The 27,752-nt window shown below is 43.5% G+C and overlaps 1 protein-coding gene across 1 annotated transcript in view; it reads left to right on the forward strand.

Annotated features, from left to right (window-relative positions):
- Positions 1–27,752, forward strand: part of LOC143283195 (androglobin-like) — a 200,635-nt gene that overhangs the window by 77,524 nt on the left and 95,359 nt on the right. The window contains exons 13-19 of the mRNA XM_076589370.1: positions 2,424–2,590; positions 4,515–4,674; positions 6,544–6,658; positions 8,128–8,295; positions 9,566–9,707; positions 14,613–14,703; positions 22,089–22,139. Of these exons, the coding sequence (XP_076445485.1) occupies positions 2,424–2,590; positions 4,515–4,674; positions 6,544–6,658; positions 8,128–8,295; positions 9,566–9,707; positions 14,613–14,703; positions 22,089–22,139 (894 nt within the window). The remainder of the gene's footprint in view (positions 1–2,423; positions 2,591–4,514; positions 4,675–6,543; positions 6,659–8,127; positions 8,296–9,565; positions 9,708–14,612; positions 14,704–22,088; positions 22,140–27,752) is intronic.

Consider the following 27,752-nt stretch of genomic DNA (forward strand, 5'->3'; position numbering starts at 1 on the left):
AACTTGCCGTATTCTTTTTTTTATTGAATTTTTTTTATACCAATATTGTGGTGTGTGGTGCTGTTTTTCTTGTTCACAGATTTGCGGAGAACACCATGTGGCAAAAGTTATTGGATCGGTTCTCTCAGACATCACTGGCTGTTTAAGAATGGATGAAAAATCGGGGGGGTTTATGCGTGAAGAAAAACATTCATAGAAATAGATTCGAAAACATAATACACATACACATGATTTTTTTATGCACACAAGCAGACACACACACACAGACACACACACACACGCGCGCGCGCGCGCGCGTTCATTCCAAGACGATCAGCTAGTCACAGTCAGCGTGGTGGTGTCTTTCAGAACGTCATTGCAAACACACCAGTTCCTACGACCAAGGGAGAGAAGAAGCATCCTGCTTCAAATCCAGTGGTAAGTGCAGTGTTGTCGCCCCTGCCCTACCCCGTCTGCACCGTTTCACTCAAAACAAGACTCAAGACATTGGGAAGGTCATTTCCGGATTTCCATATCGACATTTCGAGGATTTTTAAATCGTTTTTTTTAATACTTTATTCTGTATAATATATTTTAAGTCTTTTAGCCAAAACCGGTAGTGGGAAAGGTGCTCAGTTAACTTCTTGTCTCCAGCGTATCCAGCGATATTGTTGTCTTTTTAGTGAACTGATGACAAAAATATTCACTGATACCGTTGTCTGACAAAAATATTCACTGATACCGTTGTCTGCCTTTTTAGTGAAGTCTTTGCAAAAGTGTTCACTGATAATGTCTAACTTTTTAGTGAACTCGTGGCAAGAATATGCAGTGGTAGATACAGTAGTCTGCCTGTTTAATGAACTCATGATAAAAGTTGTTTGCCTTTTTAGTGAGCTCACAACAAAAACAGTCAGTGAGTATAAACATGTGTTTATCTTGGAAAATGATTGCTCTGTGGTAATGCGATCGGATAGGAAAGCAAGTGGCCACCAGTTCGGGTGCTATATACGTACTGGAAGTTTTGCTGCCCCACCCCCACCCCCGCCCCCACCGTTTCACAAGACCCATTGTGGAGGGCTGGCGCTGGTTATTCGGTCAAGTTGAGACTATAAACCGAGGTCACGTGTGCAGCATGCACTTAGCGCATGTATAAGAACTCACAGCAATAAAAAGATCGTCAGCTGAGATAGCTACCTGGATTTCACACAGGAATGCAGTGTGATAAAAACAATACCACACTATACTACACCACACCACACAACACCACAAGCACCACACCAAGCCACACCACACCATACAATAAACGTGTTTGCCTTGTATTGCAGACCCAACCCCCTGATGAGAAGTCTTCCCATTTCCTGTGTATCCTTTCAATGCTGCCAGTGGAGTGTGCAGGATTCCTTTGACTGGGGGCAGCAGTTATTATTGTGTGAATGTGTGTGTGTGTGTGTGTGTGTGTGTGTGTGTGTGTGTGTGTGTGTCTTCGGCACACTGCTGGAACACAAGGTAATCAGGACTCTGTGTGTGTGTGTGTCTTCGGCACACTGCTGGAACACAAGGTAATCAGGACTCTGTGTGTGTGTGTGTCTTCGGCACACTGCTGGAACACAAGGTAATCAGGACTGCATGCACGCAACCACAGTAAATTTTACTGTGTTGTGAACAAAAAATGAAAAAGTTGCAGTCACTCGCTCTCCCACACATGCTTGTATGCACTAGCACTCACACTCACAAACGCATAGAAATTTGTTCAGGCAATACTCTTCTTCTTTTTCTGCGTTCGTGGGCTGCAACTCCCACGTTCACTCGTATGTACACGAGTGGGCTTTCACGTGTATGACCGTTTTTACCCCACCATGTAGGCAGCCATTCTCCGCTTTCGGGGGTGTGCATGCTGGGTATGTTCCTGTTTCCATAACCAACCGAACGCTGACATGGATTACAGGATCTTTAACGTCCGTATTTGATTTTCTGCTTGCGTATACACACGAAGGGGGTTCAAGCACTAGCAGGTCTGCACATACGTTGAGCTGGGAGATCGGAAAAATCTCCACCCTTTACCCACCAGGCGCCGTAAGCGAGATTCGAACCCGGGACCTCCGATTGAAAGTCCCTCGCTTTAACTATTGGGCTATTGCGCCCGTCGTTGAGGCAATACAATACTCGAACAGTGCGGTGGAACACAATGCGTTGCAGTTTCAGTTTCAGTAGCTCAAGGAGGCGTCACTGCGTTCGGACAAAACCATATACGCTACACCACATCTGCCAAGGCGTTGCAGTACAACGTTATCTGACACAACACAGAACAATGAAGTGCAATGCAGTGTAACCTACCCCACCCCACGCCACCCACAGTACACCACCACACAGACGAACCCAAGCATGCTACTTGCGCTCTACACACCACCATTTCTTCCTCAACGATATCGCCCAGTCGTGGACAGTGTGAAGCCGATAGAGGTGATGGTCTCCTTCTCGGTGCTGCCTCGCTGGCTGGAGGGGGCGATACCTCTGGCGGTCGTGCCGGAGGAGAAGAGCGTCCTCAGGAGCAAGGACAAGGACAAGGACGCGGAAACGTGCCCCATCATCAGCATCAGCAGCGTCCAGGAAGGTGGATGCTGCAACTTGTATCCTCTTGTCTTACGCTGTTTGGCCCAGCCCAGTCTCCACGTTAGCATCCCTCTTTCTGGATTCCACATTCTCCCTCACATTGATACACTGTACAAAGACAGATTTTCTCTTGAAAATTATTGAACAGGTTTCTCGAAAATGGGTACAAGTTTGTATGTTTGCACACACACACACACACACACACACACACACACACACACACACACACACACAATCAGGATGTTACATCACGATTTAAAGGGGGAGAATGTCAAACGCCGCCATGAAAACCGACATTTTACAAATTGTGAACAAAAAGACCTTGTGTTCGAGTTTTATTATCTCTTTGACTGCCCAAACTTTGAAGAAGCAAGAAAAAAGATAATTACCAAAATTTTACTAGAAAAAATGTTTTGAAATTCCACTCATTGTACATGGGTTTAAATACGTTAATTGACCCGTTTAATCATATATCTCAAAATTTAATAAATGCATGCTGATTCAACACGATTAACAACGTACATTTCTCCAAGACGACTTGTTTACCAAAAAAATTCGTTGTTTAACATGGACTCTTAAAAACGCCTATCTTTGGTTGGAGACCAAGCTCTAAGCGCTTTACAAACACGGGGTCATTTGCACAACAGGCTGCCTACCTGGGTAGTGCCGACTGACAGTTGCCATTGGGCGCTCATCATTCGTTTCCTGTGTCATTCAGTCAGATTTCAGGCACGCACACACACACCAAGCAGTCTGTTTTTGGTGGTGTGCATCCTGGGTATGTTCTTGCTTCCTTAACCAACCGAACGCTGACATGGATTACAGGATCTTTAACGTGCGTATTTAATATTCTGCATGCATATACACACGAAGGGGGTTCAGGTACTAGCACTTCAACACATATGTTGACCTGGGAGATCGGAAAAATGTCCACCCTTTACCCACCAGGCGCTGTTACAGAGATGGGAACCTGGGACCCTCAGATTGAAAGTCCGACGCTTTAACCATTCGGCTATAAAATCGTCTTCTCTGTGTTTGGGATACGTCCCTTCGCTTCTTGCATGTTTACAGTCTGCAGTTATGCATATTTAGCATTTAGCTTGATACATTTTTTGTTTGTTTTCATGTGTGTGTGTGTGTGTGTGTGTGTGTTGATGGGCACAGTGCCAGGTGTCTCATACTTTTGTTAGCTACATGAAATATATAAAATTGTCATGTACCCCTACAGGGTTTTCTGAAATCATTACATCTTGTCATCTCTTTTCTGTCTTGATAATTTGGACATGGACATTTTTCCAAATTTCTGATCAAACCTCCTTGGACACTCTAAACACCTGTTGTGCTCTTCGACCTGCCTTCTTATCAGAAAGACACCACGAACTATCTTGTTTAAAAGCTTTAAAAAACAACAAACTTTTAGTTCTGACATGGTTTTTACGGACAGCTCAAAAATCCAAAGAAGTCGTGGAGGCTGCTATATTCTCTCCATCCGCTGCAGGCTGTACTTTTCGCGAGACACCTTCCTTCTGACAGTTCGTTTATACAGCTAAACTCACTGCCCTGGTTCTCGCACTGAAACTGGCTCACGATTCTCATTTTGAAAAAAAATTCTCATCCTATCTGATCCGCTGCCTGCTCTTCAGGCTATCGCTTGCCGAAACATTAATCACCGTGTTCTTATTGAGTTTCGAGAATGATATAGGACTCTGAAGGCCAAATTTGTCTTGGCCTGGGTTTGTGGTCACATTGAAGGCGACAAAGGTGGTGACCGACACCAGGAATGCCATCAGTCAGAAACTGTCTGGCATCATGTCTTGTCTGCAAATGAAGTTGTCATTCTCTCTCTCTCTCTCTCTCTCTCTCTCTCTCTCTCTCTCTCTCAAAAAAAAAAGTGATTGCAACACTGATGTGTGCACCTACACTAGGGTCTGTGTCCTTGCGGGACCATCCTGCGCAGCCTGTTGTGGTGAACCCTGGAACCCTGATTGCGGAACCTTTCTGCTGGAAAAGTCTGATGACAGGCGAGCCCATCCTCAGGCTGCGGACCACTGGCATCAGGGCCACCGGACTCAGTCTGCCTCCCGGGTAAGTCTGCCCCCCAGGTTAGACTGCCCCCCCCTCCCCCCAGGTTAGTCTGCTACATGCGGTTAAGCCTGCCTCCCTACGTGTCTGGCCTCCCGGATAAGTCTGCCCCCCGCGTAGGTCTGCAAATCTGCCCCCCACACCCCCCACCCCCGGATTAAGTCTGGGTCCTGGGTAAGTCTGCCCCCCTGGATAAGACTGCCCCTGATGTAAGTCTGCCCCCCTGGATAAGACTGCCCCTGATGTAAGACTGCCCCTGATGTAAGTCTGCCCACCTGGATAAGACTGCCCCTGATGTAAGTCTGCCCCTGATGTAAGTCTGCCCCCCTGGATAAGACTCCCACTGATGTAAGTCTGTCCCCGGGATAAGACTGCCCCTGATGTAAGTCTGCCCCCGGGATAAGACTGCCCCTGATGTAAGTCTGCCCCTGATGTAAGTCTGCCCCCGGGATAAGACTGCCCCTGATGTAAGTCTGCCCCCGGGATAAGACTGCCCCTGATGTAAGTCTGCCCCCCTGGATAAGACTGCCCCTGATGTAAGTCTGCCTCCTGGATAAGACTGCCCCTGATGAAAGTATGCCTCCTGGATAAGTCTGGCCTCGGGTAAGTCTGGCACCCTCGAGTAAGTTTAGCCCCGGATAAGTCCCCCATCACCACCCCCTCCCCTTGGTTAAATCTGCCACCCGGATAATCTCTTCCCTTTAATCTGTGTGGGCTTCTTGGAAAGTTGATCCGTGTATTTGCCAGCTGTGTGAGGTTTCTCGTTGCGTTAGATTGGGCTCTTGGAAGAAGGGCTTGTGTAAAGGTGAATGTGTGAATTGTTCAGTTGTCTTGTTTAGACGTGGTATTTTGTGAACATATGCCTCACGATGCTAGTTAGAGAGTGTGTGCGTGTCCGTGGTTTTTTGTTGTTGTTGTTGTTGTTTTTTTTATGTGTGTGTGTTTGTGTATGTTTCCATGCATATGAATGTGTGTGTGTGTGTGTGTGTGTTCTCTTGTATTGTGAGACAGGAGCAACCCAACAATTCATGATTGTTCATGACATATTGGTATTGAAGCTGGTCACAATCTACGCCTGTAGTTTGATGTTTGATTTTTGATTATAGCTTTGATGGGGCTTGGTAGGAAATGTAGAATGTGGTTATGGATAACACGTACATGATGAAAGAACCAGGGGAAGGCATTAATTTAGATTGCAAGTGGTGGCATGTCAAAATAGTCCCGATTTTACCATGTTTTTCGGGTGTGTGATCCACACCAACTGTTTTTGATTGTTGTTACTTTGTTTTAAATTAAGGAAAAATTACATATAATCAGGATTAATGGAAACAGAAAAGTACGCCTCAGAAAGAAAGATTTAAGTAAGTGTAAAACATCAAACATCAGAATATATACATACACGCATTCATACATTTGTGTGTGTGTGAGTGTGTGTGTGTGTGTGTGTGTGTGTGTGTGTGTGTGTGTGTGTGTGTGTGTCTTTTCTTCATTACCTTGTTCATCATCATTAACAACAGGGCTGGGGTGATAATGGATAGTTTGTGAAACTATGACAACCATGGCGACCATCGAATCCTTGTTTTGTCTGCCTCTGCTTGTGTGCTCTATTCAAATGACATCTGACTTACGAAAACCATAAAAATCAAGATCACTTTTATTCTTTTACAAAGAAAAAAAATACACCAAACATGGAGGAAAAAGTGATTGCCATAGGTTGACTTAAAACTGGGAAAATCAACAAATAACTTGCAAAGGGTATTGTAGCTGTAGGGATGTGAGACTGAGGAAGAAGACATGAGCCTCCCTCCCGTCCCATCCAGATATGGTGCCCTGTGACTGGGCACTAATACTGACTATGATGGCGGATTACAGGCGACATGTGCTGAAGTTGATGATGACGTCACCACTGGCCCACCACATCCACATATGTTCCACAGTGCCCGTAGTGTTTGGAGATGAGGAGACCATCATGCCTCACCTGGTTTATGTGAGTGCTGTTCTCGGCTTCCATGCTGCACACCATCCGCTTCACTTCTGTCGTATCATGCTGTCCTCACCTTCATTCTGGAACTCTCTTTTCTGGTCCACTTTCTCTGGGTGTTGTGCTGAGGATGTGTGAACTGTTGCTGTCTCTTATTTCATACTGGAACTCTCTTTGCTGGTCCACTTTCTCTGGGTGTTGTGCTGAGGATGTGTGAACTGTTGCTGTCTCTTATTTCATTCTGGAACTCTCTTTGCTGGTCCACTTTCTCTGGGTGTTGTGCTGAGGATGTGTGAACTGTTGCTGTCTCTTATTTCATACTGGAACTCTCTTTGCTGGTCCACTTTCTCTGGGTGTTGTGCTGAGGATGTGTGAACTGTTGCTGTCTCTTATTTCATTCTGGAACTCTCTTTTCTGGTCCACTTTCTCTGGGTGTTGTGCTGAGGATGTGTGAACTGTTGCTGTCTCTTATTTCATACTGGAACTCTCTTTGCTGGTCCACTTTCTCTGGGTGTTGTGCTGAGGATGTGTGAACTGTTGCTGTCTCTTATTTCATACTTGAACTCTCTTTGCTGTTCCACTTTCTCTGAGTGTTGTGCTGAGGATGTGTGAACTGTTGCTGTCTCTTATTTCATTCTGGAACTCTCTTTGCTGGTCCACTTTCTCTGGGTGTTGTGCTGAGGATGTGTGAACTGTTGCTGTCTCTTATTTCATTCTTGAACTCTCTTTGCTGGTCCACTTTCTCTGGGTGTTGTGCTGAGGATGTGTGAACTGTTGCTGTCTCTTAGTGTCTGTTTCGTCAGCATCTATCTGGGTATGATGATCCTCAAGACCAGCCTCTGTCTTCTCCAATATGCATCCAGCTTTGAACACTGACTGGTCATGTTGAGAACTTGAATCTGCTGAACTTCAAGGCCAGAGTTCAATGACTCAATACAGTCCAAAGAAAAGCTTAGGTCTGTATTCAAAATGGTGTGAAAAATTGTTTCAGTCATTGGTCACAATGAAAGCAGAAACCATGTTCAAAGTCAAGGTCAGACATTCCAACATGACAACATAAAAAACGTTACGACAATTCAATCTGTGTGGTGCCTTAACAAGTGATGAGTCATGGTCAGGGCATGAACACTTCTGACATTCCAAGTCAGGGGTCAAGGTGACAATATAAACCATTCAAAATGTATTCTGTTTTTGTTTTTGTTGTTGTTGTTGTTGTTTTGTCTTTTGATAGGACACCTCAGTTTTTCTCTTCTTGTGTTGAATTCAGTAGGTATCACACATTGTCAGTCTTGACGGCTCGCACTGTACCGGAATTATGTGAGCTTGTTATTGAAATCACACTTAAGTTATGCTTAATTTGCATATATTTAGTGAAACAGAATAGTTTCGACATAACAACATGTGTGTGTGTGTGTGTGTGTGTGTGTGTGTGTGTGTGTGTGTGTGTGTGTGTGTACGGGGTTTTGGGGGAATAGGAGAGCTGTCGGTTCAAGGACAACTCAGTGCAGGTGATGAATGGCCTGCACAAGTGTATCACGGCGTTCTGTGATGGCCACTTACTGGCCGAAGCCAAGCAACAGCTGGAGGCCCTGCACTGCCCCTTTGCTGCCAACAAAGCCATGTCCAGGCGGCTGCACTACCAGGTATGTGTGGCGAACACAGCATTGTTACTCTTATGACAGATGTTGGTTTCCTGTGTTTCTTTGTGCTGATGAAGATGATGATGGTGAAGAAGAAGGAGAAGTAGATGATGATGATGATGATGGTTGTCTCGTTGTTGTTTTGCTGTTCCTTTCGTATAAGAAACATACAATCAAACCTTGCCCCGATCCTCAGCACATAAGCACAGAGATGTGCAGACAGGTGAGCAAGTGGGCAGACAGACAGAGAGACAGACAGACAGACAGACAGACAGACAGACAGAGAGACAGACAGACAGACAGAGAGACAGACAGACAGACAGACAGACAGAGAGACAGACAGACAGACAGACAGACAGACAGAGAGACAGACAGACAGACAGAGAGACAGACAGACAGACAGAGAGACAGACAGAGACAGAGTGAGATACAAAGACAGTTTACACCAACAAACACTGGCGGTGCCGTGGCAGGGTGGGTGAAGCGTGGGACTTGTGTGATCCAATGCTGACTGCTGAACAGGGTTCGAGCCCCCGTTTCGGAGTAGTGTTGTGACCTTGGTCAAGTCATTTTACTCATTCCACCCAGGCATAAATGGCCACCCGACCGGGTGGGAAATGTTAAAACGGTGAGAGGACTGGGCTCACTGCCATCCTATGCCAAGTCCTAGACACAGTGGACATGAATTCACTGCCATCCTATGCCAAGTCCTAGACACAGTGGACATGAATTCACTGCCATCCTATGCCAAGTCCTAGACACAGTGGACATGATTTCACTGCCATCCTATGCCAAGTCCTAGACACAGTGGACATGAATTCACTGCCATCCTATGCCAAGTCCTAGACACAGTGGACATGAATTCACTGCCATCCTATGCCAAGTCCTAGACACAGTGGACATGAATTCACTGCCATTCTATGCCAAGTCCTAGACACAGTGGACATGAATTCACTGCCATTCTATGCCAAGTCCTAGACACAGTGGACATGAATTCACTGCCATCCTATGCCAGTCCTAGGCACAGTGGACATGATTCACTGCCATTCTATGCCAAGTCCTAGACACAGTGGACATGAATTCACTGCCATCCTATGCCAAGTCCTAGACACAGTGGACATGAATTCACTGCCATCCTATGCCAAGTCCTAGACACAGTGGACATTAATTCACTGCCATTCTATGCCAAGTCCTAGACACAGTGGACATTAATTCACTGCCCCGAGGGCCGCACAAGGCCATGGAACCTTGTAGCATTGTGTGTGGTGTTCAGCATTTCAATGAAGTCCTGTACGGCATGTTGCGGAATGCCCTGCGGGAGGCGGCCACCCCGGATATGGCGCTGGCCTGGAGAGCCTTCAGTCAGGACGTGTCCACCCCAAACATCCTGGCCCTGCCCCTCGGCCCCAAACCTGGTGAGTGCAGCACACACAGGGACACCACAGCTCATGGTCATTGTGGACTGTGGATCGTGAGTGACACACACCGCGCTGACAGACGTTCACACACCATGCACGCCCCTGAAATCATGGATTACCGCTGCCAATGGCGGGGTTAAAAACAGTCCAACATGTAAAAGCCTGCCAGCAGATATCAGTGAATGAACGTTAGGATTTGCAGCCAACAAATGCAGAAATAGAGAAAAGAAGCAAAAACTGGTCTAAACCAGAACCTAAACTGGTCTAATTAAATTTAAACTAAATCTACCCCAGAGAAAGAGAGAGAGAGAGAGAACTGCTGTGCACCTTAACATATGTTGCTACATCTTTAGAAATGAAGTCTTGGTGTTATCTGAATGCTTCATACTGAAGTGTAAATCTTTGACGCTGGGTTTGTCAGGTTAGAAGAACAGACAGTGGTGGAATGATATTGACTGACACCAGGTAAATCCTATGACTGATGACAGTGCGTTTCTCCATTGATTGACCACAGATAAATAAACTGACCTTGTGTTTCTCTCTTGACTTTCACCAGATAAACACGCTGACAGTATTTCTCTATTGATTTATACCAGATATTTACCCTGACTGTGTACCAGACCAGATAAACTTCATGTTTCTATGTTGATTAATACCAGATAAACACGTTGACTATGTGTTTCTTTGACACCAGATAAATACCATGACAATATCTGTATATAGATACCTTGAACATGTTTCTCTGTTGATTAACACTAGATTGATACCCTCTTTCTCTATTGATTGACACTAGATATGTTTTTGAACATAACATTAAATTTTCTCAATTGATTGACTACCAGATCCTGAGCATTTGTTTCTCTATTAACTGGCACAAAATGCCTTGACCCTGTGTTTCTCTATTAACTGGCACAAAATACTCTGACCCTGTGTTTGTCTATTAACTGGCACAAAATACTGTGACCCTGTGTTTCTCTATTAACTGGCACAAAATACTCTGACCCTGTGTTTCTCTATTAACTGGCACAAAATACTGTGACCCTGTATTTCTCTATTAACTGGCACAAAATACTCTGACCCTGTGTTTCTCTATTAACTGGCACAAAATACTCTGACCCTGTGTTTGTCTATTAACTGGCACAAAATACTCTGACCCTGTGTTTCTCTATTGATTGACACCAGATATGTAATTTGAACATATGTTTCTCTATTGACTGACACCAGATATGTAATTTGAACATATGTTTCTCTATTGATTGAAACCAGATATGTAATTTGAACATATGTTTCTCTATTGACTGACACCAGATATGTAATTTGAACATATGTTTCTCTATTGATTGACACCAGATATGTAATTTGAACATATGTTTCTCTATTGATTGACACCAGATATGTAATTTGAACATATGTTTCTCTATTGATTGACACCAGATATGTAATTTGAACATGTTTCTCTATTGATTGACACCAGATATGTAATTTGAACATATTTTTCTCTATTGATTCACACCAGATATGTAATTTGAACATGTTTCTCTATTGATTGACACCAGATATGTAATTTGAACATGTTTCTCTATTGATTCACACCAGATATGTAATTTGAACATGTTTCTCTATTGATTCACACCAGATATGTAATTTGAACATGTTTCTCTATTGATTCACACCAGATATGTAATTTGAACATATATTTCTCTATTGATTCACACCAGATATGTAATTTGAACATATGTTTCTCTATTGATTGACACCAGATATGTAATTTGAACATATGTTTCTCTGTTGATTCACACCAGATATGTAATTTGAACATATGTTTCTCTATTGATTCACACCAGATATGTAATTTGAACATATGTTTCTCTGTTGATTCACACCAGATATGTAACTTGAACATATGTTTCTCTGTTGATTCACACATATGTTTCTCTATTGTATTTTGAACATATGTTTCTGTATTGACTGACACCAGTCAGATACCTTGACCACATGTTTCTGTATTGACTGACACCAGACAGATACCTTGAAAATATGTTTCTCTGTTGATTGACAGCAGATTGATACCCTGACTATGTGTTTCTCTGTTGATTGACAGCAGATTGATACCCTGACTATGTGTTTCTCTGTTAATTGACAGCAGATTGATACCCTATGTGTTTCTCTGTTGATTGGCAGCAGATTGATACCCTGACTATGTGTTTCTCTGTTGATTGACAGCAGATTGATACCCTGACTATGTGTTTCTCTGTTGATTGACAGCAGATTGATACCCTGACTATGTGTTTCTCTGTTGATTGACAGCAGATTGATACCCTGACTATGTGTTTCTCTGTTGATTGACAGCAGATTGATACCCTGACTATGCGTTTCTCTGTTGATTGGCAGCAGATTGATACCCTGACTATGTGTTTCTCTGTTGATTGACAGCAGATTGATACCCTGACTATGTGTTTCTCTGTTGATTGACAGCAGATTGATACCCTGACTATGCGTTTCTCTGTTGATTGACAGCAGATTGATACCCTGACTATGTGTTTCTCTGTTGATTGACAGCAGATTGATACCCTATGTGTTTCTCTGTTGATTGGCAGCAGATTGATACCCTATGTGTTTCTCTGTTGATTGACAGCAGATTGATACCCTGACTATGTGTTTCTCTGTTGATTGACAGCAGATTGATACCCTGACTATGTGTTTCTCTGTTGATTGACAGCAGATTGATACCCTGACTATGTGTTTCTCTGTTGATTGGCAGCAGATTGATACCCTATGTGTTTCTCTGTTGATTGACAGCAGATTGATAACCTGACTATGTGTTTCTCTGTTGATTGACAGCAGATTGATACCCTGACTATGTGTTTCTCTGTTAATTGACAGCAGATTGATACCCTATGTGTTTCTCTGTTGATTGGCAGCAGATTGATACCCTGACTATGTGTTTCTCTGTTGATTGACAGCAGATTGATACCCTGACTATGTGTTTCTCTGTTGATTGACAGCAGATTGATACCCTGACTATGCGTTTCTCTGTTGATTGACAGCAGATTGATACCCTGACTATGTGTTTCTCTGTTGATTGACAGCAGATTGATACCCTGACTATGCGTTTCTCTGTTGATTGGCAGCAGATTGATACCCTGACTATGTGTTTCTCTGTTGATTGACAGCAGATTGATACCCTGACTATGTGTTTCTCTGTTGATTGACAGCAGATTGATACCCTGACTATGCGTTTCTCTGTTGATTGACAGCAGATTGATACCCTGACTATGTGTTTCTCTGTTGATTGACAGCAGATTGATACCCTATGTGTTTCTCTGTTGATTGGCAGCAGATTGATACCCTATGTGTTTCTCTGTTGATTGACAGCAGATTGATACCCTGACTATGTGTTTCTCTGTTGATTGACAGCAGATTGATACCCTGACTATGTGTTTCTCTGTTGATTGACAGCAGATTGATACCCTGACTATGTGTTTCTCTGTTGATTGGCAGCAGATTGATACCCTATGTGTTTCTCTGTTGATTGACAGCAGATTGATAACCTGACTATGTGTTTCTCTGTTGATTGACAGCAGATTGATACCCTATGTGTTTCTCTGTTGATTGACAGCAGATTGATACCCTGACTATGTGTTTCTCTGTTGATTGACAGCAGATTGATACCCTGACTATGTGTTTCTCTGTTGATTGACAGCAGATTGATACCCTGACTATGTGTTTCTCTGTTGATTGACAGCAGATTGATACCCTATGTGTTTCTCTGTTGATTGGCAGCAGATTGATACCCTGACTATATGTTTCTCTGTTGATTGACAGCAGATTGATACCCTGACTATGTGTTTCTCTGTTGATTGACAGCAGATTGATACCCTGACTATGTGTTTCTCTGTTGATTGACAGCAGATTGATACCCTGACTATGTGTTTCTCTGTTGATTGACAGCAGATTGATACCCTATGTGTTTCTCTGTTGATTGGCAGCAGATTGATACCCTGACTATGTGTTTCTCTGTTGATTGACAGCAGATTGATACCCTATGTGTTTCTCTGTTGATTGACAGCAGATTGATACCCTGACTATGTGTTTCTCTGTTGATTGACAGCAGATTGATACCCTATGTGTTTCTCTGTTGATTGACAGCAGATTGATACCCTGACTATGTGTTTCTCTGTACCCAGACAGCAGTACAGGTGATGGTGATCAAAATCAAGTTTACGTTTGGAGTTTGTTCTTTCCTTGTTGATTTCTATCAGTATCTGGTTATTATAACTTGCTTGTTTCTTCTTTTGTTTTCTCTTTATATGTAAAGTATGTTCGGCACATTTTGTGCATGTTTTACAGCCTGTGTATGAATCTCTAACATTGTTTCTTCAGATGAGAAATTGTAAAAACTGGCAATGCAAAGTGTTGGTTGGTCTTGGACTTTGTTGTTCAGCCAGATACAACGTACGTTTGGTGTTCGTTGTTTCCTTGTTTTCTGCCTCTTGTTTCCATGTTAACGTTGTGTGGTGTGAGTGTGTTCCATGTTAACGTTGTGTGGTGTGAGTGTGTTCCATGTTAACGTTGTGTAGTGTGAGTGTGTTCAAGCAATAACGTTGTGTGGTGTGAGTGTGTTCAAGTGATAACGTTGTGTGGTGCGAGTGTGTTCAAGCGATAACGTTGTGTGGTGTGAGTGTGTTCCAGTGATAACGTTGTGTGGTGTGAGTGTGTTCCAGTGATAACTTTCTGTTTTGTGAGAGTGTTCTAGTGTTAACTTTGTGTTGTGTTGTTCTGTTCCAGTGTTAACATTTTGTGGTGTCAGTGTTTTCCAGTGTTAATATTGTTCTAGTGTTAACTTTGTGTAATGGTGTGTTTCAGTGTTAACATTATGTGTTGTGTAATTGTGTGTTCCAGTGTTAGCATTGCGTGGTGTGGGTGTTCCAGTGTTAGCATTGCGTAGTGTGGGTGTTCCAGTGTTAGCATTGCGTGGTGTGGGTGTTCCAGTGTTAGTATTGTGTAGTGTGGGTGTTCCAGTGTGAGCATTGCGTGGTGTGGGTGTTCCAGTGTTAGCATTGCGTGGTGTGGGTGTTCCAGTGTTAGCATTGTGTAGTGTGGGTGTTCCAGTGTTAGCATTGCGTGGTGTGGTTGTTCCAATGTTAGCATTGCGTGGTGTGGGTGTTCAAGTGTTAGTATTGTGTAGTGTGGGTGTTCCAGTGTTAGCATTGCGTGGTGTGGGTGTTCCAGTGTTAGCATTGCGTGATGTGGGTGTTCCAGTGTTAGTATTGCGTGGTGTGGGTGTTCCAGTGTTAGCATTGCGTGGTGTGGGTGTTCCAGTGTTAGCATTGCGTGGTGTGGGTGTTCCAGTGTTAGTATTGTGTAGTGTGGGTGTTCCAGTGTTAGTATTGCGTGGTGTGGGTGTTCCAGTGTTAGCATTGCGTGGTGTGGGTGTTCCAGTGTTAGCATTGTGTGGTGTGGGTGGGTGTTAACATGTGTTATAGGTGTGTTCCAGTGTTAACATTGTGTGTTGTGAGTGTTTTCCAGTGATACCATTGTGTTTTGTGGGTGTGTGTTCCAGTATTAACTTTGTGTGGTGTGGTATGCTCCAGTGTTAAGGTTGTTTGGTGTGGGTATATGTTCCAGTGTTAACATTGTTTGGTGTGGGTGTGTTCCAGTGTTAACGTTGTTTGCTGTGGGCGTATGTTCCAGTGTTAACGTTGTTTGGTGTGGGTGTATGTTCCAGTGTTAACGTTGTTTGGTGTGGGTGTGTTCCAGTGTTAACGTTGTTTGGTGTGGGTGTATGTTCCAGTGTTAACATTGTTTGGTGTGGGTGTGTTCCAGTGTTAACGTTGTTTGCTGTGGGCGTATGTTCCAGTGTTAACGTTGTTTGGTGTGGGTGTATGTTCCAGTGTTAACGTTGTTTGGTGTGGGTGTGTTCCAGTGTTAACGTTGTTTGCTTTGGGCGTATGTTCCAGTGTTAACGTTGTTTGGTGTGGGTGTGTTCCAGTGTTCACGTTGTTTGGTGTGGGTGTGTTCCAGTGTTAATGTTGTTTGGTGTGGGTGTGTTCCAGTGTTAACGTTGTTTGGTGTGTGTGTGTGTGTGTGTGTGTGTGTTCCAGTGTTAACGTTGTTTGGTGTACGTATGTTCCAGTGTTAACGTTGTTTCTTATTTGTGTTTTTCAGTGTTAACATTGTTTGTTGTGGGTGTGTTCCAGTGGTAACGTTGTTTCTTTTTGTGTGTTCCAGTGTTAACGTTGTTTTGTGTGGGTGTGTTCCAGTGTTAACGTTGTTTGGTGTGGGTGTATGTTCCAGTGTTAACGTTGTTTGGTGTGGGTGGATGTTCCAGTGTTAACGTTATTTGGTGAGGGTGTGTTCCAGTGTTAACGTTCTTTGGTGTGGGTGAATGTTCCAGTGTTAACATTCTTTGGTGTGAGTGTGTTCCAGTGTTAACGTTGCTTAGTGTGGGTGTGTGTTCCAGTGTTAACGTTGTTTGGTGTGGGTGTATGTTCCAGTGTTAACATTGTTTGGTGTGGGTGCGTTCCAGTGTCAACGTTATTTGGTGTGGGCGTATGTTCCACTGTTAACGTTGTTTGGTGTGGGTGTGCTCCAGTGTTAACGTTGTTTGGTGTGTGTGTGTGTGTGTGTGTGTGTGTGTGTGTGTGTGTGTGTATTCCAGTGTTAACGTTGTTTGGTGTACGTATGTTCCAGTGTTAACGTTGTTTCTTAGTTGTGTTTTTCAGTGTTAACATTGTTTGGTGTGGGTGTATGTTCCAGTGTTAACATTGGTTGGTGTGGGTGTGTCCCAGTGTTAACGTTATTTCTTGTTTGTGTGTTCCAGTGTTAACGTTGTTTCTTGTGTTTTTCAGTGCTAACATTGTTTGGTGTAGGTGTGTTCCAGTGTTAACGTTGTTTCTTGTGTTTTTCAGTGCTAACATTGTTTGGTGTAGGTGTGTTCCAGTTTTAACGTTGTTTGTTGTGGGTGTGCTCCAGTGCTAACATTATTTGGTGTGAGTGTGTTTTAGTGTTAACGTTGTTTCTTTTTGTGTGTTCCAGTGTTAACGTTGTTTGGTGTGGGTGTGTTCCAGTGTTAACGTTGTTTGGTGTGGGTGTATGTTCCAGTGTTACGTTGTTTGGTGTGGGTGGATGTTCCAGTGTTAACGTTATTTGGTGAGGGTGTGTTCCAGTGTTAACGTTGTTTCGTGTGGGTGTATGTTCCAGTGTTAACATTCTTTGGTGTGAGTGTGTTCCAGTGTTAACGTTGTTTGGTGTGGGCGTATGTTCCAGTGTTAACCTTGTTTGGTGTGGGGGGCATGGTCCAGTGTTAACGTTGTTTGGTGTGGGTGTGTTCCAGTGTTAACGTTGTTTGGTGTGGGTTTGTTCCAGTGTTAACGTTCTTTGGTGTGGGTTTGTTCCAGTGTTAACGTTGTTTGGTGTGAGTGTGTTCCAGTTTTCACGTTGTTTCGTGTGGGTGTGTTCCAGTGTTCACGTTGTTTGGTGTGGGTGTGTTCCAGTGTTAACGTTGTTTGGTGTGGGTGTGTTCCAGTGTTAACGTTGTTTGGTGTGGGTGTGTTCCAGTGTTAACGTTGTTTGGTGTGGGTGTGTTCCAGTGTTAACGTTGTTTGGTGTGGGTGTGTTCCAGTGTTAACGTTGTTTGGTGTGAGTGTGTTCCAGTGTTCACGTTGTTTCGTGTGGGTGTGTTCCAGTGTTAACGTTGTTTGGTGTGGGTGTGTTCCAGTGTTAACGTTGTTTGGTGTGAGTGTGTTCCAGTGTTCACGTTGTTTCGTGTGGGTGTGTTCCAGTGTTCACGTTGTTTCGTGTGGGTGTGTTCCAGTGTTAACGTTGTTTGGTGTGGGTGTATGTTCCAGTGTTAACATTGTTTGGTGTGGGTGTGTTCCAGTGTTAACGTTGTTTGGTGTGGGCGTATGTTCCAGTGTTAACGTTGTTTGGTGTGGGTGTATGTTCCAGTGTTAACGTTGTTTGGTGTGGGTGTGTTCCAGTGTTAACGTTGTTTGGTGTGGGTGTGTTCCAGTGTTAATGTTGTTTGGTGTGGGTGTGTTCCAGTGTTAACGTTGTTTGGTGTGTGTGTGTGTGTGTGTGTTCCAGTGTTAACGTTGTTTGGTGTACGTATGTTCCAGTGTTAACGTTGTTTCTTATTTGTGTTTTTCAGTGTTAACATTGTTTGTTGTGGGTGTGTTCCAGTGTTAACGTTGTTTCTTTTTGTGTGTTCCAGTGTTAACGTTCTTTGGTGTGGGTGTATGTTCCAGTTTTAACGTTGTTTGGTGTGGGTGTATGTTCCAGTGTTAACGTTGTTTGGTGTGGGTGGATGTTCCAGTGTTAACGTTATTTGGTGAGGGTGTGTACCAGTGTTAACGTTCTTTGGTGTGGGTGAATGTTCCAGTGTTAACATTCTTTGGTGTGAGTGTGTTCCAGTGTTAACGTTGCTTAGTGTGGGTGTGTGTTCCAGTGTTAACGTTGTTTGGTGTGGGTGTATGTTCCAGTGTTAACATTTGGTGTGGGTGCGTTCCAGTGTTAACGTTATTTGGTGTGGGCGTATGTTCCACTGTTAACGTTGTTTGGTGTGGGTGTGCTCCAGTGTTAACGTTGTTTGGTGTGTGTGTGTGTGTGTGTGTATTCCAGTGTTAACGTTGTTTGGTGTACGTATGTTCCAGTGTTAACGTTGTTTCTTAGTTGTGTTTTTCAGTGTTAACATTGTTTGGTGTGGGTGTATGTTCCAGTGTTAACATTGGTTGGTGTGGGTGTGTCCCAGTGTTAACGTTATTTCTTGTTTGTGTGTTCCAGTGTTAACGTTGTTTCTTGTGTTTTTCAGTGCTAACATTGTTTGGTGTAGGTGTGTTCCAGTGTTAACGTTGTTTCTTGTGGGTGAGTTCCAGTTTTAACGTTGTTTGTTGTGGGTGTGCTCCAGTGCTAACATTATTTGGTGTGGGTGTGTTTTAGTGTTAACGTTGTTTCTTTTTGTGTGTTCCAGTGTTAACGTTGTTTGGTGTGGGTGTGTTCCAGTGTTAACGTTGTTTGGTGTGGGTGTGTTCCAGTGTTAACGTTGTTTGGTGTGGGTGTATGTTCCAGTGTTACGTTGTTTGGTGTGGGTGGATGTTCCAGTGTTAACGTTATTTGGTGAGGGTGTGTTCCAGTGTTAACGTTGTTTGGTGTGGGTGTATGTTCCAGTGTTAACATTCTTTGGTGTGAGTGTGTTCCAGTGTTAACGTTGTTTGGTGTGGGCGTATGTTCCAGTGTTAACCTTGTTTGGTGTGGGTGCATGGTCCAGTGTTAACGTTGTTTGGTGTGGGTGTGTTCCAGTGTTAACGTTCTTTGGTGTGGGTTTGTTCCAGTGTTAACGTTGTTTGGTGTGAGTGTGTTCCAGTTTTCACGTTGTTTCGTGTGGGTGTGTTCCAGTGTTCACGTTGTTTGGTGTGGGTGTGTTCCAGTGTTAACGTTGTTTGGTGTGGGTGTGTTCCAGTGTTAACGTTGTTTGGTGTGAGTGTGTTCCAGTGTTCACGTTGTTTCGTGTGGGTGTGTTCCAGTGTTCACGTTGTTTGGTGTGGGTGTGTTCCAGTGTTAACGTTGTTTGGTGTGGGTGTGTTCCAGTGTTAACGTTATTTGGTGTGGGTGTGTTCCTGTGTTAACGTTGTTTGGTGTGGGTGTGTTCCAGTGTTAACGTTGTTTGGTGTGGGTGTATGTTCCAGTGTTAACGATGTTTGGTGTGAGTGTGTTCCAGTGTTAATTTTGTTTGGTGCTGGTTTGTTCCAGTGTTAACGTTGTTTGGTGTGGGTGTGTTCCAGTGTTAACGTTGTTTGGTGTGGGTGTATGTTCCTGTGTTAACGTTGTCTGGTGTGGGTGTATGTTCCTGTGTTAACGTTGTCTGGTGTGGGTGTGTTCCAGTGTTAACGTTGTTTGGTGTGGGTGTGTTCCAGTGTTAACGTTGTTTGGTGTGGGTGTATGTTCCAGTGTTAACGTTGTTTGGTGTGGGTGTGTTCCAGTGTTAATGTTGTTTGGTGCGGGTTTGTTCCAGTTTTAACGTTGTTTGGTGTGGGTGTGTTCCAGTGTTAACGTTGTTTGGTGTGGGTGTGTTCCAGTGTTAACGTTGTTTGGTGTGGGTGTGTTCCAGTGTTAACTTTGTTTGGTGTGGGTGTATGTTCCAGTGTTAACATTGTTTGGTGTGGGTGTATGTTCCAGTGTTAACATTGTTTGGTGTTGGTGTGTGTTCCAGTGTTAACGTTGTTTGGTGTGGGTGTATGTTCCTATGTTAACGTTGTCTGGTGTGGGTGTGTTCCAGTGTTAACGTTGTTTGGTGTGGGTGTTAACGTTGTTTGGTGTGGGTGTATGTTCCTGTGTTAACGTTGTCTGGTGTGGGTGTGTTCCAGTGTTAACGTTGTTTGGTGTGGGTATGTTCCAGTGTTAACGTTGTTTGGTGTGGGTGTGTTCCAGTGTTAACGTTGTTTGGTGTGGTGTATGTTCCTGTGTTAACATTGTCTGGTGTGGGTGTGTTCCAGTGTTAACGTTGTTTGGTGTGGGTGTATGTTCCAGTGTTAACGTTGTTTGGTGTGGGTGTATGTTCCTGTGTTAACGTTGTCTGGTGTGGGTGTATGTTCCTGTGTTAACGTTGTCTGGTGTGGGTGTGTTCCAGTGTTAACGTTGTTTGGTGTGGGTGTGTTCCAGTGTTAACGTTGTTTGGTGTGGGTGTATGTTCCAGTGTTAACGTTGTTTGGTGTGGGTGTGTTCCAGTGTTAATGTTGTTTGGTGCGGGTTTGTTCCAGTTTTAACGTTGTTTGGTGTGGGTGTGTTCCAGTGTTAACGTTGTTTGGTGTAGGTGTGTTCCAGTGTTAACGTTGTTTGGTGTGGGTGTGTTCCAGTGTTAACTTTGTTTGGTGTGGGTGTATGTTCCAGTGTTAACATTGTTTGGTGTGGGTGTATGTTCCAGTGTTAACATTGTTTGGTGTTGGTGTGTGTTCCAGTGTTAACGTTGTTTGGTGTGGGTGTATGTTCCTATGTTAACGTTGTCTGGTGTGGGTGTGTTCCAGTGTTAACGTTGTTTGGTGTGGGTGTTAACGTTGTTTGGTGTGGGTGTATGTTCCTGTGTTAACGTTGTCTGGTGTGGGTGTGTTCCAGTGTTAACGTTGTTTGGTGTGGGTATGTTCCAGTGTTAACGTTGTTTGGTGTGGGTGTGTTCCAGTGTTAACGTTGTTTGGTGTGGTGTATGTTCCTGTGTTAACATTGTCTGGTGTGGGTGTGTTCCAGTGTTAACGTTGTTTGGTGTGGGTGTATGTTCCAGTGTTAACGTTGTTTGGTGTGGGTGTATGTTCCTGTGTTAACGTTGTCTGGTGTGGGTGTCTTCCAGTGTTAACGTTGTTTGGTGTGGGTGTATGTTCCAGTGTTAACGTTGTTTGGTGTGGGTGTATGTACCAGTGTTAACGTTGTTTGGTGTGGGTTTGTTCCAGTGTTAACGTTGTTTGGTGTGGGTGTATGTTCCAGTGTTAACGTTGTCTGGTGTGGGTGTGTTCCAGTGTTAACGTTGTTTGGTGTGGGTGTATGTTCCAGTGTTAACGTTGTTTGGTGTGGGATTGTTCCAGTGTTAACGTTGTTTGGTGTGGGTGTATGTTCCAGTGTTAACCTTGTTTGGTGTGGGTGTGTTCCACTGTTAACGTTGTTTGGTGCGGGTTTGTTTCAGTGTTAACGTTGTTTGGTGTGGGTGTGTTCCAATGTTAACGTTGTTTGGTGTGGGTGTATATTCCAGTGTTAACTTTGTTTGGTGTGGATGTGTTCCAGTGTTAACGTTGTTTGGTGTGGGTGTATGTTCCAGTGTTAACGTTGTCTGGTGTGGGTGTGTTCCAGTGTTAACGTTGTTTGGTGTGGGTGTGTTCCAGTGTTAACGTTGTTTGGTGTGGGTGTGTTCCAGTGTTAACGTTGTTTGGTGTGGGTGTGTTCCTGTGTTAACGTTGTTTGGTGTGGGTGTGTTCCAGTGTTAACGTTGTTTTGTGTGGGTGTGTTCTAGTGTGAGCGTTGTTTGGTGTGGGTGTATGTTCCAGTGTTATCGTTGTTTGGTGTGGGTGTATGTTCCTGTGTTAACGTTGTTTGGTGTGTTAACGTTGTTTGGTGTGGGTGTGTTCCAGTGTTAACGTTGTCTGGTGTGGGTGTGTTCCAGTGTTAACGTTGTCTGGTGTGGATGTGTTCCAGTGTTAACGTTATTTGGTGTGGGTGTGTTCCAGTGTTAACGTTGTCTGGTGTGTTAACGTTGTCTGGTGTGTTAACGTTGTCTGGTGTGGGTGTATGTTCCAGTGTTAACGTTGTCTGGTGTGGGTGTATGTTCCAGTGTTAACGTTGTCTGGTGTGGGTGTATGTTCCAGTGTTAACGTTGTCTGGTGTGGGTGTTTGTTCCAGAAACTCCAGCGGCCAGTGGCAGAGCGTCAGGAAAATCCGGCTCCAAGAAAAGTGAGTCTCTCTCTCGCTCCTTTGTTAATCTCTTGCTTCACATACTTCGCGTAGCAAGTGAAAGAGTTTAATCTTTCTTTACGATGCCTCATATTTTTAGTGAGGATGCCATGAACATTTCCATGATCAAATTTGTCCTGTTTTTCCCTTTTTACACAAATCATTTGTCTTCTGTTTCCCCCCTTTCTATAAGCCTGTTTTCTTTTCCACTGTTGCCTTTGGCTTTTCACACACACACACGCACACGCACACATTTATGAATTTCTCTTTGTTACATGCATATGGATATATCAATGTGAATAGTAATATAGGATTTCGTGATGTTATGCATAACGAACTGGTTACATGTCTTGTTTCTATTTTCTTGATCTTTTCAACCTTAGAGTTTCGTGATGTTGACTACTCTATTCACACACGCACACACATAAAATTAATGTGTGTGTTTGTGTGTGTGTGTGATTGCATTTTCCATAAAGAATGAAAAGAAACATCAAAAAAAGTTTTCGTTTAACTTTTATGATTAGAATCTGACTAGATCTAGGGGGTGGGGTTCAAAATAACTTGTTTTGTTCCTTTAAATGGGAGGTTATCATATATAGAGAAAACCATGGCTTTCACACACACACACACACACACACACACACACACACACACACACATAGGGTAACCCTTCACTTTCACGACCTTCTTTTCAATTCTGTTAGCCAGCATTGTGTGTGTCTTGGTTTCTTTACTGCAGATGCTGACAGTAAGCAGCAAAGTATGTACAGCTGTCCTTTATGTTTTACTGTTCCACTGTTGTGTTACTGTGTTAATTTTATATTTGAACTGAGTTTGACACAGTTTGTGCTCTGTATACATCGGATTTTTACTTTATTTTATGGGACAGATACTTAAAAACATCCATTTCAGTGTACTAAGATCTAAAATGTGAGAAATAGAGAGGAAGGGCGCAGGTGGAAGATGGTGATGGGGTTGGGGGAGGGGGGTTGGAAGTTGGGGGAGGGGAGGGGGTGGAAGATGGTGGTGGGGAGGGGGGAGGTGGGGTTGGGGGAGGGGGGTAGGTGGAAGATGGTGAGGGGGGAGATGGTGATTGGGTTGTGGGAGGGGGGGTGGAAGATGGGGTTGGGGGAGGGGGGGTGGAAGTTGGGGGAGGGGAGGGGGTGGAAGATGGTGGTGGAGTTGGGGGATGGGGGAGGTGGTGGTGGGGTTGGGGAAGGGGGTAGGTGGAAGATGGTGGTGGGGTTGGGGGATGGGGGAGGTGGTGGTGGGGTTGGGGAAGGGGGTAGGTGGAAGATGGTGGTGGGGATGGGGGAGGTGGTGGTGGGGTTGGGGAAGGGGGTAGGTGGAAGATGGTGGTGGGGTTGGGGGAGGTGGTAGTGGGGTTGGGGAAGGGGGTAGGTGGAAGATGGTGGTGGGGTTGGGGGATGGGGGAGGTGGTGGTGGGGTTGGGGAAGGGGGTAGGTGGAAGATGGTGGTGGGGTTGGGGGATGGGGGAGGTGGTGGTGGGGTTGGGGGAGGGGGGGTGGAAGATGGTGGTGGGGTTGGGGGAGGGGAGGTGGAAGATGGTGGTGGGGTTGGGGGAGGGGGGTAGGTGGAAGATGGTGATAGGGTTGGGGGAGGGGAGGTTGAAGATGGTGGTGGGGTTGGGGGAGGGGGGTAGGTGGAAGATGGTGATGGGGTTGGGGAAGGGGGTGGAAGATGGTGGTGGGGTTAAGGGGAGGGGGTGGAAGATGGTGGTGGGGTTGCGGGAGGGGGGGTGTGGAAGATGGTGGTGGGGTTGGGGGAGGGGGTTATGTGGAAGATGGTGATAAGAATGGGGTAGGCGGGGTAGGTGGAAGATGGTGGTAAGAATGGGGTAGGGGGGTAGGTGGAAGATGGTGATAAGAATGGGGTAGGGGGGTAGGTGGAAGATGGTGGTAAGAATGGGGTAGGGGGTAGGTGGAAGATGGTGGTAAGAATGGGGTAGGGGGGTAGGTGGAAGATAGTGGTAAGAATGGGGTAGGGGGGTAGGTGGAAGATGGTGGTAAGAATGGGGTAGGGGGTAGGTGGAAGATGGTGGTAAGAATGGGGTAGGGGGGTAGGTGGAAGATGGTGGTAAGAATGGGGTAGGGGGTAGGTGGAAGATGGTGGTAAGAATGGGGTAGGGGGGTAGGTGGAAGATGGTGATAAGAATGGGGTAGGGGGGTAGGTGGAAGATGGTGATGGGGAGGGATTACATAAAAGCAGAAAAAGAAAATCCATTTTTGACTCACTTGTGTAAACAAAGTGAGTCTATGTTTTAACCCGGTGTTCGGTTGTCTGTGTGTGTGTGTGTGTGTCTGTATGTCTGTGTGTCCGTGGTAAACTTTAACATTGCCATTTTCTCTGCAAATACTTTGTTAGTTGACACCAAATTTGGCATAAAAATAGGAAAAATTCAGTTCTTTCCAGTCATCTTGTTTAAAACAATATTGCACCTCTGGGATGGGCACAAAAAATAAATAAATAAATAAACCAAATTATATGCAAACTGAATTTACTGTTATATTTATATAGTTTTTTATTCTCTAAACTTGGCACTTCGATCTTATATTCTGACACAACAACAAGAGCAGTCATTTTTATCATTTTTTGTTCAAACAGGAACTTCTTTCGTTAAGCATGAAAGTTATATTTATTTTGCATGTCTTTGCTGCGGATAGTAAAAAAGGGAAATTAATCTGTAATTAATCCTATGGTGCTTAATTTGCTTTAAACTGATCTTTCTCATCTTAAACATTAAATTTTGAAATTATACTCAGTACATAAAAAGCTTGTGTTTTACTCTCAGTGTACAGGGCTTTCACTATGTTCATTCGCCCAAGTGATCTTTTTCAGAAAATACTAAAATCAATGCGACGAGTGGACTTCATAGATCTATTGGCTGAGCCCTGAAGGTCATGGGCAAAAATCAATTGCGTACACATATTTATACATACTGAAAGCTCGTGCTCATATTCTTCGCGAACACGAACGACGCCATTTTGTTTCAAGTTGTTGACCTGCCCGTTCAATCCTATATTCAGTCGACAATACACGATAACATGTGATGGAAATTGGAGAAGGGGACCGTTAAATATTTATTCAGAGAAAGATTTGTGAACGCCTCATCACTTACTGGATTATGCCCCAAACTGCCATAAAAATATCCACAGAATCAGTCAGAATCCACAGTCAAAAATAATAAACCACGAGAGTTAATACCCTTGAATTGATGAAACGTAAAAATTTCCAGTCTTGACTTTTCTCAAAATGAAGTCCTTTTCACTTCATACGACGTTTAGAAGTACTAGTACTTGGCTCTACATGTTATTAGTTTAACAGAATACTCAATTTTCATATCAACTTTAAAACTATAAAACTAGAATGAATATAAAAGAGAAATTGAATTGACCGTGTCAACCAAGTGTAACTAAACTTGTACATCTATCTAGATCCAGAGAAAACGGCTAAATGTTGCAGTGTGATTGCGCCTATAGCCACGTCTCTTTTACCGCGGACTTGCCTTTCAAGGTTTTTTGAATGATACACCAGAATAATATGATTTAAACAGCGTTCTCACTGCGAATACCGCAATCGATTTATCGCCCTTTAAAAAAGCATGTTTAAATGTTATATTTATGAATGACAGTAAAGGAGCCACGATAGTGTATTGGGTAAGACAACTAGTTTCTTCTCACCCGAACACGCGTTAGGATTTTTTTTTCTTTTAACCCGAAGCTTTATAATAACAAATACGGAACACATTTTAACAATTAGATTTTTCTAAAGTGTATCGCAAGTGAGTCTTGAAGGCCTTGCCTCTCTTGTTCACATTTGTAAAGCAGAAAGGCAATATTGTCCGTACGTCAAATAGTGTTTTAGATTTCAGAACTGATTTGGTTTGAAATATCATTTGAAGGTAGAATACAGGTTTCGGATTCTTGTGTTTGAGTGTGTATTTCCTGAGGTAGAAATTGTGGGGGTGGGGGAAGGGATTAGTGCGTGCGTGTATGTGTGTGTGTGTGGTGTGTGTGTGTGTGTGTGTGTGTGTGCAACTGATTTTTAAGTTACAAGACAACAGCAAAGCATTGTTTTAAGTACAGTTAGTACAAAGAAAGAAAACAGTTGCAAGTGGTTTATATAACACCACTTGCTGGGGTTTCTTTTTGCATGACAAGTGGTTTATATAACACCACATGCTGGGGTTTCTTTCTGCGCGACAAGTTTTTTTTTGTTTGTTTTGTTTTGTTTTTTTGTTTTGTTTTGTTTTGTTTTGTTTTTGGTTGTTGTTGTTTGTTTTGCTCTTTGCGTTTTAGTCTTTCGTGCGATAATATTCTGTTTTTGTTTTGGGGTTGTTTTTTGTTTGTTTGTTTGTTTTGTTTCTTTTTCCATGTAACATCTGTTCACACATTAAAGAAAAAAACCTCTTCCTTAATCGTCACATTAATTTTCTTTATTTTCCAACATTTCAATTTTGTTTTATTTAGACTTGTTTTGCACGACTTCAAATTATCCAAATGTACCATCAGTTGCTGTAAAATATGACAATGTGACCAGTATAACTGGAGATATGACCATGTGACCAGTATAACTGGAGATATGACCATGTGACCAGTATAACTGGAGATAAAATATGACCATGTGACCAGTATAACTGGAGATATGACCATGTGACCAGTATAACTGGAGATATGACCATGTGACCAGTATAACTGGAGATAAAATATGACCATGTGACCAGTATAACTGGAGATAAAATATGACCATGTAACCAATTACAACTGGAGATATGACCATGTGACCAGTATAACTGGAGGTAAAATATGACCATGTGACCAATTACAACTGGAGATATGACCATGTGACCAGTATAACTGGAGGTAAAATATGACCATGTGACCAATTACAACTGGAGATATGACCATGTGACCAGTATAACTGGAGGTAAAATATGACCATGTAACCAATTACAACTGGATAGTGTCTATGTGGTGGACCGACCAGTTTAGCTCGGAAGGCATCTTTGGTTACAACCCAATGTGGGACAGGGTTAAGATAAGAACAACTGTAGGCTACTGTCTCGTAAAGATGAATTGTATCAAGTAAGGCAAAACAAACGTAGACAATAACCCAACACACACTCCCACATCCCCCACACCCACATGCAAGACTATTACATTAAACATGACTTGATTAAACAGGAGTGATACGCAAGTGTTTCTGTTTTCTGGTTGTTGTTTTTTTGGTTTTGTGTTTTTGTTTTGTTTTGTTTTGTTTTTTGTGTTGTTTTGTTGTTGTTTTTTGAGGGTGGGGGTGGGGGGTGTCTTGTAAAAGCATTTCACGTATTCGCTTTCTAACTTTATAGTTGTCGAATACGTTGAAATATATGAACGTTAACATTAAGCTTGTCGTGCTGCACGTTCAGCCTGTACATTGTCTCCCTATTGTAGTCTGGATACTTGTTTTTTCCCTCCTTTGTGACCTGCGACTCCAACGTTTAGTCGTATTTACGAGAGGGCTTTTACTTGTTTGACCATTTTGTCCTGCTATTCATGCAGCCATACTCCGTTTTTGGGGGGGTGCACACTTGATATGTTTGTATTTGTAATA

This window comes from Babylonia areolata, chromosome 6, assembly GCF_041734735.1.
Source record: "Babylonia areolata isolate BAREFJ2019XMU chromosome 6, ASM4173473v1, whole genome shotgun sequence".
NCBI classification, from domain to species: Eukaryota; Metazoa; Mollusca; class Gastropoda; order Neogastropoda; family Buccinidae; genus Babylonia; species Babylonia areolata.